Source organism: Primulina eburnea, chromosome 15 (genome assembly GCF_022965805.1).
Source record: "Primulina eburnea isolate SZY01 chromosome 15, ASM2296580v1, whole genome shotgun sequence".
Lineage (NCBI taxonomy): Eukaryota > Viridiplantae > Streptophyta > Magnoliopsida > Lamiales > Gesneriaceae > Primulina > Primulina eburnea.
Window position 1 is genome coordinate 32995657 of NC_133115.1, and position 23234 is coordinate 33018890.

The 23234-nt window shown below is 35.3% G+C and overlaps 4 protein-coding genes across 6 annotated transcripts; 2 read left to right on the top strand and 2 right to left on the bottom strand.

Moving 5' to 3' along the window:
• Window positions 1–3348: 3348 nt before the first annotated feature.
• On the bottom strand, window positions 3349–5432 carry LOC140814816 (uncharacterized). Of its 2 annotated transcripts, none has more exons than XM_073173909.1 (4): window positions 5404–5432; window positions 3990–5012; window positions 3682–3852; window positions 3349–3506 (listed from the first exon to the last, which is right to left on the bottom strand). In XM_073173909.1, the coding sequence occupies exons 1-4, from the start codon at window positions 5413–5415 to the stop codon at window positions 3405–3407; spliced, it is 1308 nt and encodes a 435-aa protein (XP_073030010.1). In that variant the 5' UTR covers window positions 5416–5432; the 3' UTR covers window positions 3349–3404. The 2 variants fall into 2 exon arrangements, with proteins under 2 accessions (XP_073030010.1, XP_073030009.1); XM_073173908.1 differs by lacking the exon at window positions 5404–5432 and adding an exon at window positions 5256–5350.
• A 422-nt stretch (window positions 5433–5854) lies between these two features.
• LOC140814482 (F-box protein SKIP16-like) lies at window positions 5855–11528 on the top strand. 2 transcript variants are annotated; one of them, XM_073173488.1, is made up of 5 exons: window positions 5855–6132; window positions 7015–7740; window positions 8720–8938; window positions 10101–10207; window positions 11220–11280. In XM_073173488.1, the coding sequence occupies exons 1-5, from the start codon at window positions 5869–5871 to the stop codon at window positions 11263–11265; spliced, it is 1362 nt and encodes a 453-aa protein (XP_073029589.1). In that variant the 5' UTR covers window positions 5855–5868; the 3' UTR covers window positions 11266–11280. The 2 variants fall into 2 exon arrangements, with proteins under 2 accessions (XP_073029589.1, XP_073029588.1); XM_073173487.1 differs by lacking the exon at window positions 11220–11280 and adding an exon at window positions 11283–11528 and having other exon boundaries at window positions 5856–6132.
• A 2505-nt stretch (window positions 11529–14033) lies between these two features.
• Window positions 14034–16505, bottom strand: LOC140814118 (peroxygenase). The gene is made up of 6 exons (XM_073172995.1): window positions 16049–16505; window positions 15546–15695; window positions 15205–15290; window positions 14739–14833; window positions 14526–14651; window positions 14034–14319 (listed from the first exon to the last, which is right to left on the bottom strand). Exons 1-6 carry the CDS (start codon window positions 16161–16163, stop codon window positions 14166–14168), a joined length of 726 nt encoding a protein of 241 aa, XP_073029096.1. The 5' UTR covers window positions 16164–16505; the 3' UTR covers window positions 14034–14165.
• Window positions 16506–17872: 1367 nt separating this feature from the next.
• LOC140813839 (uncharacterized) lies at window positions 17873–22644 on the top strand. The gene is made up of 2 exons (XM_073172595.1): window positions 17873–18043; window positions 18622–22644. The coding sequence occupies exon 2, from the start codon at window positions 20415–20417 to the stop codon at window positions 21381–21383; it is 969 nt and encodes a 322-aa protein (XP_073028696.1). The 5' UTR covers window positions 17873–18043; window positions 18622–20414; the 3' UTR covers window positions 21384–22644.
• Window positions 22645–23234: the final 590 nt, after the last annotated feature.

The following is a 23234-nucleotide window of genomic DNA, read 5'->3' on the forward strand; positions in this document are numbered from 1 at the left end:
TCACAATTAAAAACTACTCCCCTAAATATTAGGGGCAATAAAAAAAATTTAAGTCGAATACTTATTTTTTTTCTAAAATCACAATTAAAAACTATAATCATAAATCGCATTATATACATTATTACTTTTTTTTTTGTCAAGAATTACACCAAACTCTCTCGCCTAAATCGTTTATCATAGTATTAGAGCTGGACCTGATATGAGTCGAGTGAGACCATCGCTTCAAGCCCAAGTCTAAGAGAGGGCCCAAGATAGAATTTTTGTTATTGGGTATGGCGGCATGTTTGTGTTATCTTCTCCCCAACTTTCAGGATACCTAGAAAATCCATTTCAAGTATATTTCTAAAAAGTTCATATGATGATTTTCATGAAATAATACATAGGCAAAAACTTGTGTGAGACGGTCTCACAGGTCGTATTTGTGAGACGGATCTCTTATTTGGATCACCCATTAAAAAGTATAACTTTTTATGCTAAGAGTATTACTTTTTATTGTGAATATGGGTAGGGTTGACCCGTCTCACGGATTATGGCCCGTGAGACGGTCTCACGTGAGACTCACTCTAATACATATACACACATATATATATAACATTTTGTCATGTATGTATTTCGTAAACAATATATCGATATCGTTATATTCTTAACTGAGTCTACGTACGATAAATTTAGTTTTGAAAAACTATATTTAATCAAAAACAAAAACAAAACCATGTTTTATTTCTCGAGGCTCAATTTTAAAAATTTGACCAAGGTCTGCGGCACTGCATAGCACTTGCCTTATGATTATAATAACTTATAAATAACACACTCAATTAAAGAAGTTTTCATTAACTTTGTCTCAATTCTTGTTCAAAATTCTTCATCCTAAAAAAAACATCTTCTTTTTAAATATTCTTCGAATTATTCTTGTATTTGTTAGAGTATTTATCTCTTTTACTATAATTATTTTGTTTGAATTTTATAAATAAAAACGACAACAAAGTGTAAATATTATTTTTTTTGGAGAAAATTAATTTTTCCACTAAATTGTAACATGTATATTTTCAAATTTTAGTCTTGTGATGAGTTAATTTGCAGTCATCATATATTAACTTGCATTTTTTCTTCCATTTTTTGTTTTTTATTTGCCCAAAATTGAAATTGACAATCGAAAATTACTTAGTTGGAGATCGGGTAAGCTGAGTTGAAAATAAAATTTTGGCTTTTGGTATGAAAATAGCCTAAGCAAATAAAATAAAAAAGAAAAAACCAAATTCCACACGATCTTAATAATAAAATTAACAAAAAAATCAAATACTAATGTCCACACTCGGAAACAAAGTCTGAAATCAGCATATTTGGTTTTCATTTTTCTTATTTTATTTGTTTAGGTGATTTTTTTTAAAAAAAAAAAACTACATAGACTAATTTCACACGAAAAACCAAATCCACAAATTCATTTTCCAACTTAGCATACACGACCACCATCTAAGCAATTAATGATGTTTAATTTCAATTTGGACAAAAAAAAACCGGATTTGGGAAAAAAAATGCAAGTTGCTACACCAAGATTGATAATAAGACTGAAATTAAAACGGAAATTACAAAGAAAAAATGTAAATTTTCATTTTGTTGTGAGTGTCTTTTTATGCTCAAGTATTATATTGATTTTGAATATTATTTTCATATCTAGTTTTATTTGTTGTACAATTTCATTTATATTTTATATTTGAAAACACTTTATTTTTATTGTTTTTGAATCAATCTGAATATATGAAGTATTTTTCAATTTACTCGAGCATTTTAAAAAAACGCAAAGTGCCGCAACCGTTTGAAACTATAAAACTATTTCTACAGATAAAACAACGATTTTTTCAAAAACTAACCGACCGTAAACGACAATTCAGATTGATTTTTTTTAAAAAAAAAAACCCCCGCAAAACTTCACGATGATCACCCCTAGTAAATATAGGACGATGATAAAATATCATAATTTAACGAATTGTAGAATTATGCTATGTTTTCCTTGAATTTTTTTATAAACTATTTTCAATAAAAAATTTATTTTATTACTGTTTTTTTCCTTCTTAGAATCATTACAATAAATTAATTGATTTTTTTCAAATATTATTTTTCCTAAGAAAATGTAATATATCTTTCCAAAATAATATTGTAATTACCATATGCTAAAAACAGATAAAACAATTGGAATCTTTATATTTGTTAGCTTCAATGTTCGTCGATTTATCACAAGTTATAGTTAGTGGCAACGGTGCAACTTAAATCTTTTAAAGAGTACAACACCTCGAGCATTACGATTCGGTCACTCTTCCAGCATGTACAATTACTGCATTAAATAATTTTTATCTCAATAATTGTGCTCCTTGTAATAAATGAGATTCGAACTTGTGACATTAGGCTCTGATACCGATTTTAGGACCGAGCAAATGTCATTTTACCAAAAGTTATAGCTAGTTATAACAACTTTACTAAACATCATAGTTCAACCACTTTTCCAACAAAAACAATTATTGTACACAATAATATCTAATTTAATCATAAGTTTATATCATTTCAAGAAGATAATTCTACTTGCTTTTACTAATTTATGCCAGCATTTTTATATTGCGCATTTAATATCAATAACAACCATTAAGTATAAATAAAAACTTATATTTTTTATATCAATAAATTATATGTTTTTAAAAAATTATAAACTTGTAGAACCGACGCTCAAACTTATATTTTGCTAATCAAGCTACCTCTACCCAACTGATATTTCATGTTTGTTTTTTAAGGTGCACGTCGTGAAACTGATATTTTTTTTTTCTATTTTGTATTCTTGTTCTCAGCCGTTTTCATTTCATATACCTTAATTTTACGATCGTAGTAATTTATATCAATGTAAATTTGATAAATTTAATGTTATACTTGGATCGAGAGATTTGTATCTACAAATTTCAAATGTATTTGATTGTTTTGATGAATTTATATTCACTCACCTATTAACAAACACATATACAACTGTGATCATACGGATTTGAAATCTATCCAAGATAGATATAATTTCAAATATCTCTTAAATCAAGTCTTTCCGTCCAAATCAAATCCTTCCATCTAAATGCAACTTAACGAAATTCAATGATTCACTTCATCTCATTATTAATGCTAGTGACGGATACATGCATATTGCGTGTATAATATAACACACAAATATTATGTATGATTAACTCTAATTGAGAATATTTACTCTAAATATTTTTACATATTTCCAGACAATATATAGTGTATACGGTGACATATCACACTATGACTACAATTATTGCAAAACAAAATAGTTGGCCAGTTGATTAAAAGTTTCTGCAAAAATTGTTGATCAAATTAAGGATAATAGCTTGATCAAATTAAGGATAATAGCTTGATCAAATCCAAGATTGGATGGGATACCATTTGAAGGAGTTTACTCCGCTTATATGTGCAAGGATATCTGAGGAGTCGATGTCATCTTCTTCTCTTACAACCACCTACGAATCCGAAGAACAGAATTAACAATAAATTCATCGGGAATGTACGTAACCATGATTAACAATTCTGATCATAATTACACGAGTCTTTTGGAATTTAAATCTGATGTTCAACACAAAGCAAAAGAAAAAAAAAGTTTGCATGCTGTTGAACTAAATCAGTCCATATGCATACCTTGCGTTGTTGATCAGCTGGGATTTGAGTTGAAAACAAGTTGAACTCTTCGTCTTTATCATCTTCATGATTGCTACAGCCTCTTCTCCCGATATCTCCTAATTCATCATTCTTTGCGAATCGTCCTCTAACACGGGGCCTGCTGTCCGCAAGTGTTTTGCGGCAAGCGTACTGCATTTTCGGATTGAAACTTTAGTTCTAGAGTTGGTGAATTAATTCGTACAAGATATACTGTTAGTTTTTTTTTTTGTTGAACTCGTTATTCGCGTATTTGATGAATATATATGAAAGAGATCAGAGACGGTGACCTTGATTTTCTTGCTAAAGTTCCTTTCATTCCTTTTCTTCATGTATCTATGAATTTTCCTTTTCCTTTCTTCGGCAGAGAGCTTTCCCACCTTGAAGTTGGGATCTTCCAAACCTGAAATCTCTGATGTCAGGGGAGTTGTATCTGGACCTCCATGTACGTCCAGCTGTTGACTCTCATAGGTGTAGTTAAAAACTCTTGGCATGGAGTCAGGCATGAAAATTCCGCCATTTTCTCCTTGAAATTCCAGTTCTTGATGCGAAAGATCCGTTCCCATGAGCGAACCACTCCCTATGAAAATCCCTGAATTTTCTTCAGAAAATGGTGCGTTTATGCCGCCTGAATGCAAATACCGTCCCATCATGGGATCAATAAGCGCGCAACCAGGTAATGGGGATCTTAAGGAAAGGTAAGATGGCACAGAAGGCATGCCACATTCCCCTTCATAAGCTGCCGGAAGCCATGGTCCCATCATGGGAACCACCCCTGGTGGTGGTGGTGGCGCCACCCCCTGCTGCCTTTCAGATATGCATTGATGAGCCACGATTGGCATAGAAAGCATGCCGCATTCCCCTTCTAGTGAAAAATTACTGTCTATCGAAGAAATGTTGAATTGCTCTTGATTGCTCGTGTGTTGAGAATAAGGGTAGACCGGAAAGGATGGAGAAAGGGAGGTGAAGTCTATTGAATCTGATATGTCATTCCCTATCTGATCATCAGTTGAACCGAATATCGTGGACATGCAGTCGTCTCTGGTGGTGGTTATGGTTTGCGTCGAGGGGCTGGTGGAAGGCGTGGTGGCGGTGGCGCCAGAGGCCGCGACTGTTTTCATGTCATTACGCATGATATTATTGTATAGGTTCATATCTGAGTTATTGAAAGAATGATTTGTGGGATATGATGATTGCTCTTCATAGCAACAATTAGAAGTTGATCCAACTTCTGAATCCTGCATTGTATCTGGAAATAAATAAGACTCACAAAACTCGAAAATTTGAGCTCCAAAAGGACTTGTAATTTCTTCCTGAAAAGGAAAAAAAAACAATAAAACCATTTACATTTGGATCGATATCAATATTCAATTTTCTGCTTCTCAACAAACATTCAAACTTTGAAATTACATGTTAATTTTGAATAAAAAAACTGAACAATTATAAGGATTAGGTAAGAAACACATGTAATGAGTCAATATATGTTTAATCAGATACAATTTAGAAGAAAAATACATGGAAAATGTAGGATAAATAAATAAATCAATATTGATTACCATTGGGAGATGTTCTTCTCGAAGTTGAACCGTGTTGTGAAGCATGGTTCTTGATCTTTTTGTCGATTTCAAAATATATTTTCTATATAAATTCAACAGATAGATAATACAAATGAAACAAGAATTCTCAGAGGGAGAACAAACTTACTAAATTAAGCATGTGATGTACGATAAATTCCTTGGTTGTTAGAGTAGTACGAAGAAATGGAGACTACGAAACATTTGGTTTATATAGTGTGGAGCAATGTCCGTACGTTGGAGTCAAACCGATGTTGTCGGATTATCACACACTTGACCGTTGTTTTTGGATGAGGTGGCGTTTCGGTGGGGCCAGTTTGATGACCTGGCAGTAGATGGATATCACCTTGGTAAGTTTCTATCATTATATGTTTATTTACAAAATAACCATATCATTAGTAATTTAAAAATAAAAAATTATTACAAAACACCATAAATTATAAAATAACAAAAAATAAACCCTATTGGAATAAAATTTTAATTAATTATAAATATATATTAAAGTTCTTTATTATAATATCATCTCAAAATTTTAAAAGTAAAACAAACCATTGCATTAAATTAATTCCACCCAAATGCAAATAAAAAGTAATTTATGTATCGACGGGGCCGGCATTTTGAGTCATACGCAGTACAAGAACTGCTGAAAGCTAAAATGGGGTTGGAGAAGATGGACGGGCTGGCGATGCACGTAATTCTGTCGAAATTGTCTCCGTTGGACGTTGCGTCATTTTGCTGTGTCAGTGAAAGGCTTCGGGTTTGGGCCTCCGACGACTCCCTTTGGGCCCGATTCTGCTCCGACGACCTCAATCTCTCCTCCCCTCTCGATCCTAACGGCAATCCAACCGCTTCTTTTAAGGTTACATGAATGCTTAGATACGCGCGAACATATATGTGTGTGCAATTTTGTTATATGTTTTTTTGAATGTTATGTGAAGAACTGACATATCATTAAATACAAAAAATGACGACTAAAAATTTTCATTTATTATTTTCTGATTAATTCAGTGGTTCGGTGATCTTACTTATTAGCTCAATTCTATGTAATCGAAAGTGTGAGTCTTTGTAACCGCGAATTATTTCATTTCAGAATTTTTCTGGTCACCTAGGGCTGTGAATGAGTACTGCTGAGCTAATGAGATGTGATATGTTAGGAAAACATGGGGGAGTACGATAGTGATTCTTGGGGGTGGAAGGTGGGGGAATTGATCAGGTAACAAGTGTAGAAATTTAATTGAGTATTCGTTTGATGGATATGACTATAAAGTGAAAGGATGAAGCTCTGAAAATTTCACTTTCTTTATCTGGTAAATTTCCTATTTTTTTTAACAGTTTAAGAGAATGAAGGTTATTTTTTTCAAAGAAAAATATCGTGAATACGAATTTCAGACATGAATTTTCTTACACTATTCACTCAATTGCAAATGGTGCTAAAATGACTGCATACTCTTGTTTGTGTTTTCATGTTCACGAACACAATATTTTGGTGAACAGCAAGCACAAGAGGTGCTGTGCTGACTCTCAATCTCTGCTGAAAACATCAATTGAATCTTTTCATTGATCTGTAAACACACTATTTTGGTGGAATAGCACAAAAGTAGCTATATTGATGGAATTGATTGAATTAGGCAACTTGTGCTTCTGTTGTTACTCGAGTTAGTTCCACATTGAAGATTTTGTCTTAGAGATGCTAGTGTGTTTTGAATACTCTGTTGAAGCTCAATTTACCCTTCATTTGTAGGCAGCTTATAGGGCATGGCGAGAAGGATTTACCATGTATCCATGGTCACTTGTTATGCGAGCTAAAAGTTGTTGGAGCAAACTTAAAGAATGGTTGGCAGTAAACTTTCCTGAGGTTTTGCCAACCCTACGCAGGGGCGCATCTGAAGATGAAATCAAGCAGTTTGAGAAGTCTTTGAAAATAAAACTTCCCCTTCCTACTAGGGTTCTATATCGCTTTTGTGATGGCCAAGAACTGCCTTATGAATATGTGAGTGGCAGCTTACCTTCAAGTTTGTTGGGTGTCATCGGTGGTTATTCTGTGTACAATCACCTCGTGAATGTGATCTTGTTACCCTTAAGCCATATGGTATTTGGAACAAGAGATTATAGGCGTCTGATAGGATTTGGTGATAGATCGTACGAGTATATTGTAGTAGCAGCTTCTGCTACTTACAGTGAGAAAATCTTCCTCTTAAACTGTATCAGTGGCCAACTTTTTGTGGGCACTACGAATCTGTTGACAGATGGAGAAATGCTGCCTTGTGTTCCTGATGCATTGATCAATTCAGTGCATGATCCAAAAGGTAGCCAACAGCAGGATGCCATGCTGCTATGGCTAGAAGAACATGGACGTCGCTTGCAAGATGGAATTATTGGTGTTCGCCAAGACAGAAAATTTCGAAGCATAAATCTGTTCCCTGAAAAAGCTCCCATCTGCTCCTCTGCTGTGACAAACGGCGTAAAGGTAGTGAAACACGATCCTCTGCTTTGTCAATGTATCTAAAACTACCTCCTCCTCCTGTAATATTTTGTTGTCTTGCATGAACTTGTGTGGTATGTGGATGCAGTGTGTTAGCTTGTTAGTTGGTTTGGGATATAAGCATTGCAGCTAATCGTTGAATATAAAAATTATGTTCTCTAGATTTTTTTGTTGGGAAAAAGAATTCCAGATATAGTTAATGTTGTGCTTAGCATATTATAGTGGATGATAGAATGAAACTCAATCGTTTCTAACCCACCAAAGCTGCTTTAAGGAAAAATTGCTAAGCAAGCAATTTTTCACATGCTATTTTCAGGTTTGGAAAAAATTTTGTATTTGCTGATTTATTTTGCTAATCATGATCTTGCATGATTATCCAAAATGTTTGAGAACGAAATCATTCTATTTTTTAGTATGCTTCCCTGATATGCAATTGGATTTAGTGTAAGTTTCTTGGGCGATCTTTTTCTGAGTTTATCTGCAGACCCTCGGAAATGCATGCGACAGTGCCTCTTTTGTTGCTAGTTGCTATCAATTATTTACACATTGATTCTAGTACTGATTCACCTTCGGGTTACTTTCCGAGGAAGGGCTTCGCTAAGTAAGCGTAGCAGCTTGAAGGCTTCCTTTCTTCTCGACGCTATTCTTAGTTAGTCTTTATCCCTCTCTCAAGTGAGTAAAGTTCCCGTGGACATGAAGATTGTAAGAATAAGCAAGGATACTCTTTTCCTTTCTTCTCAATGATATTCTTAGTTAGTCCTTACTCATGTGATCCCTCTCTTCTTTCTATTGTGTGTGTGTCAATCTGTTAGTCTTATTCAGTACTTTCCCCTTTCCCAGCCGCCTGGTCACTACTAGATTTGCTAGTAGGCCTGCTCTGTTATTGTCGGCCTTTTGGTACAAAAAAGATGATGTAGTCGGGGAACAGAATAGTATGTTACAACTTATTTACTTTTTGTTCTAGGTCCGTGCTTCGGCTGCATTTTTACCTGAGTTCAGTAACTTTCAAGATGAATCAGAGAAGTTTATGTTTGCTTATTCCATCCGCCTATCTCTTTCTCCTGATGGATGCATCATCAACGGAATGACCTTCAGCTCTTGCCAATTGTATTGGAGACACTGGATTATACGCGCTAATGATTTGGTTGTAGCTAATCCCAATGGAGAAGCTGTGATAGGGCAGGTATGTTTTCCCCGTTGTCATATAGCTTTCTCTCCCTAGTGTTAAGTGTGGATGAACTAATTTTCCTTTCTAGAACATGTATTGTTTATTTTAAATTATTTGACTAAATTTATGATAAAAAGTTCGAGAAAACAATGCTAAATATTGCCAAAGAAAACTTATTACAAATGATTGGGGGAGCAAATATTAAGAGTAATATAGTCGTTATTATAATGAAGAATGCATATTTTGTGGTGCTACACTTCAAATTTTTATTTAAATTAAATTATAAATGCTAAGTGATTGTTTAAAAATCTTTACTATGTGTTCCCCATGAATATTCTTCTCAGCTTTACTGAGCAAATATTGATCCTTATTTGACAGTACACTGCTTACTGTATGCTAACAAACTCTATAACCCTCTACTTCTGGGGAGTTGCAAGAGATGAGTGAAACACCTTGAAATATTTTAGCCATATAATCGACGTAACAACTTGGTGGTGAAATCAAAATTTGATTGATCTGTCATGAGTAGATGTTGAGTCATATAATCAATTAAATAAGTGTTATATCAAACTTGGTTGTGGAATCAAAATTATGATTATTGTATTGCCAATAGAAATGCTGAATTTAATTCCAGCGTGTGAAAATATCTTTAATCAATTGTCTTAAGTATTAGCAGACAGACCTCTTGATCTTACTACCAATTTCTTTTCCTTTTTTTTTGAATCTTCTTGATGGAACACGTGAAAGCAGTATATGCATTAGGCTGGCATAATCTGGATAATACAACTAGTAAGTGCTGATATTGATACATCAGCGATCTTTCACTTTGACAGGTTTTAGATGGAAATAACCAAGACAACATGAATTGACTTGTTTATGATGAGTATAATTGAATAAAGGAGAAAGAAAGGAATAACAAAGTTGTCTTTCCCTAGCTTATTTTGGAAATATTTCATACATCATGACTATTGTGCTTGGTCGGAATTCCTTGCTGTAAGGGTGTGTAATATGTATTAAAGGGAAGTTGATAACTAATACTCATACAAAAAGCGATTGCAACTCATATAACAATCAGTAGAGCTTTCAGTCCGCTTATGTTGAGCCATCACCTGTTGATCACATTTCGGTTCATCAACTGGGTCTTCATATATTTGACTGTCTTAACTGCATACTGCAGTATCCACTACTACATCCTGATGAAGAAGAGTTTGTATATGAGAGTTGGACAACTCTGCAAACCTCTCGGGGATCTATGGAGGGCTCTTTTACTTTTGTTCCTGGAAGGTACACACTATTTTATGAAGTAAATATCTGTAAATTTATTTACGAGCATCAATTTTTTTAAATAAACTTGATAAATTAAACATCGTTGATTGAGGACAATGAAAATAATTTATCAACTGGGTACTACCAGAATATATCATGCATGCTTTATTGACCCACTTGACCTTTTTATGCATCAAACTGTGAATTTTTTTCCTGCCAGTCTCCTAAAAGAATCATCAAAACCTGTTCCTTCTGTTCAGAACCATGAAAATCAGCAGAGCCATGAAAATAACCACTAAGCGGTGGGATTTTTTTTGCTCCTAGCTAGAAGATTGAGCAAGTTGATTATCTGTAGTGTTTTCTGCTTGCCTATATCTTAACATAAGCAAAATATGGAAGCATCTTTGATCGTGTCCTTTTGTTGCAGAACATTTTTATTAGTCACAACGAGCTTTTGTTCTGGACAAAATTAAACCTTTGAAATGAATAATTGAATATAGATGACATGTTGATAAACCAAATTAATAAAAGGATGTGAAACATATTTCTTTCATTTCGGTTTCATTTCTTAAACCATGTGATGCAAATTCCACCAAGTCGCTTTTTAACTTTTGGAGGATATGATAGAAATCACAAGTGACTATTGTTTTGAAGAAAAAGAAAGGCATATCAAAATTATTTTGGCATTGAGTCATACCCCTATGCATCAAGTGACGTGACGGTACCTGACACTTAATTTTCAAAGCACCAGCAAGAAGAGAGATCTATGAGTCGATTGCCCTCAATTTTGACGGAGGTTCAGATAATGATGATGAATAAGTGATGCATTCTTTATTTGTGTGGCCAAAATGTTTTGTCCATTCTTTTACCAGAAATAGTTTACTGCACAATCATCAGTTTTCTCGAGTTCCCACAAATTAAAATCTTGTGCGATTCATCTTTTTTAGTGATTTCTCCCTTTCCGTTTTTACTTATGAGGGTCAATAAAAAAATAGTGTATGCATATACACACACGCACACATGCATACAGCATGTCTGTGCTTGAAAAAAACTGTGTAGGTGTAAATAACTGCTAGCCTCGCTTTCTCTTCAGATTGGCCGATGCAAAAGGTGAACCATTTGCAGTTGAAGCAGCTTCATTTCCAGTTCAGCTTCCAGAATATATTTTTTGATGATCCAGGTGTATAAGGTTGGTTTATATGAATGTTATGTTGTTTGATATGCTCGAGTTTCATAGGCAATGATATAACATTGGTGTATATAAATATATAAGGTCTGTATCATTTTATGGTATATTTATTTGTGAAAAGATTCATGCAACCATGATTGGCTTTTTCAAGTTTTGCATCGGTTAATTTTCTCCTACAAAAAATCACGTTACTGGATCTGTAGTGACCCGTTCCAGAATCACCTACTAATCAAGAACTAAGCATGCAACTAACTTAATTAATAATAATCAGAGATAATTGCGGAAAAGGCCAACAAACGATAGTTATACAACCCAATCGAAATCCAGAACAACTCGAACTAAAATGAAAATATGCAGTACAACCATATCGAATCAAAAAGATACCGAAGAACTAAACCAACCAGCTACTCAACGTCCTCCTCCTCCTGAGCTGTCCAACCTGAGGCCTGCCCCGTGGGAATGGGGTGTCCAAGATAAACAAAACCGAGGACGTGAGCGATAAGAACGCCCAGTATAAAAGCATGAGTATACAAGCCTATATGAAATGCACATGCTATGATATGATACCAGGGTAGTCAAGAAACAGGAGTAACAAAGGATCTCAAAATGCTCAGTCTAGAGGCGCCAAGTGGATAGTGCCGCGCGGTACTCCTCTGGGTCACTGCATCCACTACAAGAACAGACGTGGACCTAAAATGTCCCGGATCACCGAAGCCCTCCGGACCCGTCGGCCACTGTGTACTCTCGGTGTCCATGCGTCCACAAGACAAGACAGGGCTGAGCGGCCCCACAAGATATAGCTTATCTCGAAAGAGATACAGCTCAACAGTAAAGGCTATCTCGAAGGAGATACGGCTCAACATGAAATGCAACATGCATCATAAAACATGACATAATACCATACATCATATGACATATATCAATGCACCACATAATCATGCAACACATATAAGGATGTATACTCGACCAGGATATCTCGGATAGTACTTTCGTACCTCTATCACTGCAATCCTAACAATCAGTCCTAGACTCACGCCTGCGTCCGCAGTCAGCCCACTGATGCCGCTAGCTCCCAACTAGAGCACAGCTCCGCTACAATACCAGCAGCTCCCCGCCAGTGCCCGAACCTCGGAAAAAGACTAGAAACTTGACAGAAACGACTGAAACTCTCTGAAACGCTCTGAAATGGCGAGTCACAAATGAAGCCTCGCGCCTCTATTTATAGCCAATGTTCGGACGCTCCGAACCACTTCGTACGATCCGATCCGGTACACTTCGGACGGTCCGAACCCTGATCGGACGATCCGAACCTTGCATGACTTCCACGAGTACAGCCACCTGTCTCGGACGATCCGAACCCCGATCGGACGATCCGAACTTTACCACGTGTCCAGAACCCTTCCACGTCTTCCAGCCACCTGTCTCGGACGGTCCGAACCACCTTCGGACGCTCCGAACTCAAAACTCAGCAGTGATTTGAGAACATGAGCGTCGCCATCTTGGTATGCCCCGTGTTCTAAAAGGCCCTGCTTAGGCGCACACGGCTCCGATTTTTAGAACCGCATAGGCGGTTGCCTAATTTAATATATAGAATTATTTTTAATTTTTTTTAAAATTTATAATTTTTAAAAATATTGTTCGGCATATTTTTCAATCAATTTGTATTGGATAAAGATGAATAATATATCATTGATTTTGAGTTTGAATCTAACATAAATGAATTATGTGAGAAATATGTAAATGAACAAGAAGACTGAGATGTTTAAGTAAAAAAAAAAAATTGGGTGACCGCTCACATGCCACTTTTTAAAACATTGGGTATGCCGAACATGTAAAGAATTAGAAAACAAAAACTGTTAATAAGTTACAATAATAATTGAAGTTTATATAATTGCAATCATCATCTTACATCATATGTTGCCAAGATGGTCAATAATCTGGTAGGGGCTAACATATTGAGGTAAAAGTATCTGTACTTTTGATTCGAATTGTGTGTCTTTACGATAAAATCTTCAAATCAAGTTCATCATCCATGTGGAATTCCAATAGCCTCCTAACATTCGCGTATCTTGGAGGAAGGTTAGGTAAACAGGTAATTAAGTTTTCGTGTGTATGGCGACAACTTCAATTACTTATAAAATAATCAGCAAACTTTTTTATATTTTGTATTGTTGCTAGAAAATGATTAATCTACGTTTTTGGGTAATGCCAGCACAAAGTGCTTCCAAACTTCTCACACAAATTCTCTAGTGATTTGTTAGGTGCAAAATAATAATAAAAAGGGAAGTGAAACACTTGAATAATAGGAAGACTGAACGTGGGATACTAGCATAAGAAGCCGAATGCATGTGGTTTTGTTTTTCCAATTGCAGACTATTAAGTGTTAATTTCTTGAAAAAGTTGATTGTTTTCGACTCTAAATAAGTCGATCTTCAATTTCTTCAGTTGTTTTTAATTTTGAAATTATCAAATTATCGGTCACAAATAGTACACATTTTCTACAACAATTATTTCATTTTTCACTTGGTAAAAATAATTGATTCGGCGCATATGTTGTCTCATTGTGCGGTAAATATTCAAGTAAAATAGCAACGTTCATGCTCTTTAGCCACCATTGCAAGAAACTTTTCGAGGCAGCTTCAATATTGATCTCAAGAACATAAACTGAACTTCATGGATTATTAAACGAGGTCCGCATTTCTTCACCCAGTTCACATAATTTTGGATACTTAAAAATACATGCGTGTTTTACGTAAATTACAGGTACAAACGAACTAAACTGTACTTTTATTTCATCTTCTCCTCGGCACCCCTCTGCATCTTAGCACAGTACTCGAATAAACTACCATCAAAACAGCGTCTGATTGCCTCTTTCGACAAAAGACCATCCTGGTCCCTAGCTAGAATGTACAGAATGGTCCACTCCATTTTGCTCGCAGTCCTGCAGATCAAAATCCATCATTCCATTAAACTTCAATGTTGGTCTAGTTTATACACGAGTGGCTTAAGCTCGGTACAAGATTTTTGTTTTTACCATCCAAAGGTCAAATGCTAGTCTGTTGCCTAAAATCCATCATTCTATTGAACTACAAAGTTGGTCTAATTTATACAGTGGCTTAAGCTCGGTACAAGTTCGATCGTTTTTACCATCCAAAGAGGTCAAATGCTACTCTGTTGCATTCAGTCATGCGCCACATCTCTCCAAATGTAAGCTTGTCCGGAAATGTTTGGGCGTGCTTGCTAAACATGTTCTCAAAATTCACCGGGGAGTATCTGCAAATTTTTAAAAAACAGTGTTCATATTTTCAAATTTTGATACACATTTGACTGATATACATGCGACCATATCATACTGCAAACCTTCCTTCGGTGTCGTATGTTCCTGAATCACTCCCATGCTTGGCCTTGTGTATGTTAAATATGTATATTGGGAACAGAGGATTCGGAAACCAACCCTATTGAAAAATATTCCAACCGATCAAATTCAAAACATGCTAAGAATAAATTCCAATCTTGGTAACTATATAAACTTTATGTCCATGACTCTAAACTTGACCCATCTCCAGACCAACCCCTCCTTCCCAACGTGGAACTCAAACTGAATTCTGAATATGATGAACTAGTAGCTAGCTACTAAAGTTGGTATTCCTCCCTAAAGGGAATGTGCTTCATGCTTGGACATAAATTGTTCATGCCTTACTACTTAATTAAGGTTAGCATTAGTTGTGTTGCCCGTTTCCACAATCAAATGAGAGGTAGAGATAAATTCTCTCATCATAGGTGATGTCGAATGAGCGAAGAAATCGACACAGCTGCAATTACTTACAGGAAGTGTTGGATAACTCAACCCCACGTTAATGACAATAGCCATTATAACTGATGCAATAATGTTGAAACCTATTTGCCGAAGTCCTGCAGATAATAAACAATAACTATTACCGAGAAGAAATGAAACCATCACCAAACCGGTGCAGCCAAACTAAAATGTAGTTTGTTCCATTGGAAGATTTTAGACTAGTTTTGGAATATCTCTGATGCACTCCATTACTCGAGATTCATTTTTCCAAGCAAAACAAATGTCATTAACTTCGACATGAACAATCACTAACATCTCAACACAACTCAAAAAAATGATGCAAAAGAAACAAAGAAACGGCTGATAAGTACCAGCAAAAGTCTCCCAGGGATATATTATTCCATTATCGTCTTGGTCAAAGAAGGCACAATGTTGCTGCAATACACTCAAGTCATTATTAACATGGCCAGGTGTTCCGTCAGGGTGGTCCAGATCAGGAGCAACCAAGCCTCTTGCCATATCTGAAATTTCATAATCAAGATTCAAAAACCGAATGCATCTTTGTATGGAGAGAGACCAAGATTATAATCTTAGTTTCATTACGCAAAAAAAGAACATTTCCAGCTAAATGCCGACTCTTATCCATCATTATTAACCAAAGACTTTTTTTAAGGAAGAAAAGTCATGCCGGTCAACATCAGCTGGTATAAATCTTAATTCTGACAGCCAAAGTAGATAATGAATGGAAAAACAATAACTCCACGCAACATAATCCGCAACCAGGTCGCAAAGAAAAAACTTTCAATTCACGGGTGCAATTAGTTTAAATGTTTGATTAATCCTTCAAGAAAAAGAGTACGTAACAACGTCTTACAAGGCTTCGGAATCGAAGTTTCCAAGTCGGACCGCACTGGCCGCTCGAAAGTCACAGGCGCAAGCGGCGCTTCCGGCGACAGTGCAGGATTTCTCTCCGCTCCAGCAGCTGCCATCTCTCTACAAAACCAGTCACAAAAATTCCTCCCCAACTCCCAAGAAAATCAATGTTCCCGATCGAACGAACCCTTTTGCAAATGGAACAAGACAGTGCATGTGTCAATAGAGACGTATAATAGAAGATAGGAGAAACGGTGGCGGCAGAGAAATCTGCGTGGAAGGCATGCAGAGCGTCGGCCTCACAAGTGACGGGTCGCATGACTTATCGGTGCTTCGCTCGTGACACGTACACCCACCCCTTCACGTTGCTTCACTTGTGGAGCAACAGCCTGCGGACGATAAAAAGCCACAGCAAAATATACATACAAGCCAACTGTTTTTATCCTTAGAGAGTGCAATCCTAAAGTTAGAACGTGTAAATTTTTTGGATAAACAGACGAAATTTCAAAGATAAGATGGATATGTATCTTTCAGATTTTTATGAGAACGACTGGTCAAGAACACGTTGTCTGCGTAGAATTAACCATAAATTCAAGAAAATAATATATTTTCTCTCAGAACAAAATTATGAGGGATATTTACATAAGTTTAAAAAGATTTCATCAAAACTTCAAAAGTTAATTATATTAATATTTTAACTATCATGCGTTGATAGTTGAAATAATTATTCATACTGTTATCAGACTGTGATATAATCATTTTAAAACTTTAATATATAAAAATATATGATTAAAAGATTTTAAAAAATATGTTTCAGGAAAATGAAAAAAAAAGTTTATCTTGTATAATGAATATATAATTATAATTTTATATAAGATTTTACTAAATAGATTAGAATTCAATTAATGTATGAATTTCTACATATGATAAAGAGATGGTCTAATGTAAAACCGTCTCGCGGATCCTAATTTGTGAGACACATCAACTCTACCCATATTCACAATAAAAAGTAGGCAAAAACTTGTGCGAGACGGTCTCACAGGTTAAATTTGTGAGACGGATATCTTATTTGAGTCATCAATGAAAAGTATATTTTTTTATGGTAAGCGTATTATTTTTTATTGTGAATATGGGTAGGGTTGACCCGTCTCACAGATTAGTATCCGTGAGACGGTCTCACATGAGACCCACTCTAAAAAGTAATACTTTTAGCATAAAAAATAATATTTTTTCATGGATGACCCACATAAGAGATCCATATCACAGATACGACCCGTGAGACCGTCTCACACAAGTTTTTGCCTATGATAAAATAGTAAGATTATATTATATAAACAATCACACATGGAAATTTTCATATAGAATTCCGTAATACGATTTCAGATTTTTTCTAATCTTTGTATAATATAGTTTCTGATCATCGAATTAATTATTATAATATATTAGCCTAAATTTATAATATATATTGAAACCATAATATTATATATATGTGTGTGTATATATATATATATATAGGTGTGTGGGGATTAATAGTATATATTATGAAAAAATTACACATGGAAAAAAAAACTAAGCCTAAAAGTAGTGTAATTTTTTTTTAAAAAATTTAATTTTTAAGGAGCTCGGTTGCTAACCCCGGCACCTATATTATTGTTATTACTTGTATAATTTTTTTTTATCTTTTAAATATAATATTTTTAATTAATTTGATTTTTATTAAAATAGAAATAATATCAAAATTATAAGCAATTTAACGAGGGATCAAATTGCAATATAATGAGGGCCATACCATGATGCTAAGCGGCTCTTAATAGTAGTTTTAAAATAAGCAACCCGGCCCATTTGTAATTTTTGAAGGCCCGTGGATGCTATCCCCGGCTACTTTGAGAGGCCGAGGTTGAGGTTTTCTTTGCAAATTTTCCGGCGGAGACGGATGTTGTTGCGGCGAAGCAACATCGCAAAGCTGTGAAAAAGTGGACGTCAGCGAGAGACTGAGGTGGTTCTCTCTCAAACTATGAACTATCATGCCTTACTTGTAATGTTGGTGGCATTTGTGAACATTCTGTTTACTGTTGATTAGGGAGTTATTTTTGTTCCTGACGTTATCAATGATTTCTTTGTTTCGAAATTTCTATAATGTGTTATAGTTTGTGCCTGCATTGTTTTTCCTGCTATATTCTTCAATTGCCATAAACTCATTTATTTATTACTTTGTACCTTTTTGACTGGTGAGTTGTGTTTTTGGGGGCTACAAGAGCGGAGCGCGTCGAAGCTGCTCTTTCTGAATTTGGTGAAAATGTTGTCGAGGTTCATCAGATTTCCTAAAGAGTAGCTTCATTAGCTTAAACTCATATTTCCATTTCCCACAAGGTTATTAATTGTGGATCCCGAGTGCGTTCATTAATGATTAACTACATCGAATGTAATCTTAGGATCCAAAAATGGGAAGATAAGTTTCAGTAAAGTATCCCCCTCTATGTTCATTGTTAATACATGTAACGGATGATTCTGTGCTTAGTAACATGGATAGTTGTGTAGATTGAGTTAGAGCCTAAGAGGTGTAAAATAATTCAGCTCCCTTGCAAAATCGGCATGGCCATGGTCAATTATTGTGGTTGGGCTCAACCTGGTGCTCAATCAGACTGTACGGCGATATTCAAAAGTCGGCAGTTGTTAATTATAATCAGATAGAAGTAGGAAGAAAAAGTGCTTCTTTTGTAGTCATATCTTATGTCGGAAGAAGGGAATGCCTGAAAGGTATTTGTATTATAGGTTTATGATGTAAATGTATTAGTATATATGAATTATGATAAGTAGAAGAAACATGCCATCTTATTTATGTTGAGAGTTAAAATACATATATCGGGGGGTGGAAACCGACAGCTGAGGTCTTGGAAAGGTCTCAGACTTGTCTTTATAAATGGTTTTTCTTTTTTAGATCTTTGGTTATTCTGGAAATATATATTCCAAATATAGAACTCGGCGCAATGTTAGAGAATTTTAATGATATATAGAACTCTAATGATTTATAGTTTGTAAGGCACACTTGATAATGTTCACACACAAAATGAAAGATAATGTTCGAGTAAAGAAGTTAAAAGACAATATTAAGTGCTTTGGCTCTAACTAGCTTGTAGCACCTTAGCAGTTTAGCTTAACTCAGGCATTTTGGAATAGCTTCAATTGGGCAAGTAATTGCACAATTCTTCAACCCTCTTTCACAAATTCTGGTGTAACGCTATAAGCTTTATCCCATTCTCAAAAACCTCATGCGTACAAGGTGATAATTTTCCCTCTTCCAAATTATATCAGGGTGCACTTAGATAGATAGCTATTTCAAAAGAAAAATATATATGGTTTAGCTTTTGGTTAGATAGCTGTTTCAAACTATATATATGTATTATTGTTTGGTAGGGCTCTTGATTTTTAAAAAAGGTGTAAAGAAGCCAGTCATTCAAATGTGGCAGAGCTTCAGTTCAATTTCTGTCTATAAAAATAAAAACTGTTCAGTTTCACTATTATACTAAAAACTACTCTAAAAAACCTTGCTTTATAAAATGTTTTCTAAGTCAAGTTCTTTTGTGTCCAAGCTCGTGTTCAGTATGTGTTTACAAGAAGTAATGTCCTTTTCTTATCCACATATAACTGGGACTCAGACTCAAGTCTACATTAGATGAGTTTTGAACTTTTAAATGAATTTTGCTTACCACAACATAGATAGTTTCCTGTAAATAGAATGAGATGATTGTCATTTTGGAATGGTACTTAAGCGTGAATGTATAATATCCTATCAACAAAATTAAGAAATAAAGCAATTTGTTAATAAAGAAATTTTATCATAGAAATCTGAATTTTTTTATGATTTTTGGAAGGTTGGAAAATTTTAAAATCTTTGAAGTAATATGTAGAATATATAATTTACTTTAATGGTAAAATTTTAAAGGATTTGAATTTTTGAGTTTTACGACGATCTTTTGTCGTGATTCTGGTAAGAAAAATGAAAATTACAATAAATTGTAATCTATGTGTGTGGTATCAATAATTAAGTTTCACGTTTGACTGGATTCGGTGTAATAAATTACGTGTATCATTCTTTGTCATGATCCTCTCTGGGCGTGTATAAATTTCCACTTCATTTCATAGTCGCCTCACACTTTGGCATATCCTTGTCTTGTTTTCTTGCTTGTCACTCTATGTTTAATGTGCACAATTTTTTCTCTCCTTTTGAATCTCACTCGATTTTATAAAATTTTGTTCTCACAAAGCCTCTTCTTTTCTCCCTGTTCTTTAACTTTTTGATTTCTCTAATCTCTTCCTTGTGATTCTGAGTTTATCTTGTATCGATTGCCAAAATTAAACAAAAGGAAATGCCCAATCAGGACACACTAATCGCCTGTCGTGTGTGTGACCAAGTTTTCTTTGACAACAAAAGCCTATTTGACCATTATATGAGGCTACATGTTGGAAGCTTTGAGGCTTCAGTGAATGGTAGAAACTTCTTTTCAGGTGCTTCACATATTACTTGCTTCGCCTCAGTGCCATTGACTAATGTTAATTCTGCTGCTAATCTCTACTTTGGACCAAATTCTTCACAAAGAGTTACCCCAACATCAGACCTTTCGGTAGGTGGCAACTATGTGGCGCCAGAACCTTTGAGAAATTTTATGCAACTGAGAGGTCCTGCCTCAACACCAAGGCCTCAGTTGTCTCCATTTTCATCAAATTTCCATTCAGCCATAAGCACCAGCATGTTATCTTCACGTCCTAGACAATCGTCTAACTCCAGCTTTAGGTTTGCATCTCAGCCTACTGGAGAATTAAGTTTCCGTTCTCCTAGAAGCCAAATAACCCTGGGTATCTCTAATTCACATTTCAATGCATCTACTTCAAAGCCTACCAGACCGTTAAACTGTCATTCACCAATAGATGTTGGTGCATTAACTGCAGAATCGATGTCAGGTGGTACCTGTAGTCTTTCTCGCATGACAAAGAGATCTCTCTTGAAATCAACTAGGCAAAGTGAGGTCCAGAATCTTGCTTTCAGCGCATCTACTTCAAAACCTACCAGACCATTAAACTTTCATTCACCAATAGATGTTGGTGCATTAACTGCAAAATCCATGTCAGGTGGTACCTGTAGTCTTTCTCGCATGACGAGGAGATCTCTCTTAAAATCAACTAGGCAAAGTGAGGTCCAGAATCTTGTCGCCGGCTGTACAGAGCCCTATATAATGCAGCTGGAGCATCCCATTCAAGAGATGACAGTGGTGGATCCTTTTGACAACGGTGTTGACAATTTTAAACCAGATGACATAGACCTGACATTGAAGCTTTGATACCTCTGCTTGTCATATTCCCAGGAAGGAACATAATTTATTGGTTTCATTAGGGATCAAATTCACAATTTGTTTGGAACATCCTAAAATTCAGATCCGCATTTTAAATCTTCAGTTATTTTATGAGTTCTTTTGAATGAGTAGATTTGTGGTAGGCAATTATGATTTTCAAAATAGACTTCTGGACATATATAACGAAGTCATTATTTCAATACCTGAATATTCCTCCATCCTAACCCTAGGAAACACACACATTTTCTCTCTGTGGTCTATCATCGTTCGCGCAATTTGTCTCGTGGCTTAATTTATTCCCTTTAGTGTATATCATTCTGAATAATTGGAATCTGATTCTCCCTGAGCATGATATAAGCATTGATTATATGATTTATATTTTTACTGGAGTTGAACGTAAAACGGTCCAATGTTGGAATATATTTGTTAGAAAGCAACAGATCCTGGCATCATCTTTGAGGATGATATAACCATTGATGATATGAAAATTTAGATTGTTCAGTGGAGTTAAATAGACAAGTGCATCTGTGTTGGAACATATTTGTTAAGACTTGGGAAGCAACAGACTTTTGCTCTGATTTGCATAATTACTACTTCCTATACAATTATTGATCTATATAGTCTACAATTTACATAGAAAACACTCGAAAGAACTGAAGAATTAGAACTCAAGGAAGTGGGATATGCGATGGAGGAAAGCAAATTTTGTGAAAGTTTAACACAAAAATCTGCAGGTAACTTGGTTTTTCTGAGGCCTCTTCGGGAAGCACAGCAAGTTTATCCTACCAAAGCATGATTTTGAACCCCTTATCTACGGGGGATCAATTATCTTTTGTTCTCAACATAGGATGGTTTGATATATGTGTGGAAAGTTTGGATAATCTTTTCTTTGCTTGCTCCTTCAGTCGCTCGATTTAGAATAGAGTTTGAGATTGGATTGATATTCGTTTTGCCATGAGGAGTCCATTGAAGCGCTTCAAGAAAGCATATCATGGCACATCTCGGATTGTGAAGGCTAGAGCTCTGGCTTTCTCTCTATGATATACTTCATTTGGATGTCCATGAACACCAAGCGCTCTGGTGACACTCTCCTGATTTAGATAGCCTGTTTTTCAGAATTAATTGTATGCTTTTCGTTTTATGAATACTCTATATCCTTGTGATACATTTACGAGTGATTTAGTTACACTCCATTTTTCTTGGCAATTCAAATAAATCCTTGCCGTTGTTCACATTCCTCATCATTGGCCGCAAGCGGAAACATGATGGAGCCACCCTGAAATGGGACACCGCCACCGCCTTAGACTGCAAGATGGTGTGGTCTTCCCCAGCAATGGAGTTGCCCAGCTTCCAAGAAAATCAGAAGCACTTTAAATTGAACTAGTTGCCATGGAAGAAGAAGAAGAAGAAAAAGCTAGAAAATGCTTGATTTCTCTTGGAGAAGAACTCTTTGTGGCGGAGTTTAGTTAATATTATGTAGTTTGAATTGCCCGAGTGGAAGGACTATAGGAGTTCCAGTGCTAGTTTGTTGCCTTTGGTTTTCTACCAGATTTGATGTCTTCTTTGGAGCAATAACTACTTGGCTTTAGAATTTTCTTTTTCATTATTTATATATTACTACATTTCTTTAAAAAAAAATAGTTTGTTTTATTTAAGTCGACAAAAAAAAAGAGATCTTATATTTTTAATGATAGAGTAGGTCTCATGCAAGATTATTACAGTCGTACAGATCTATATATGTGAGATGAATCAATTCGTTTAAATAAAAAAATACTTATTTTTTCATGAGTCGATCGAATCGGAGATTAGTATGACAAAATTGATCTGTGATACAGTATA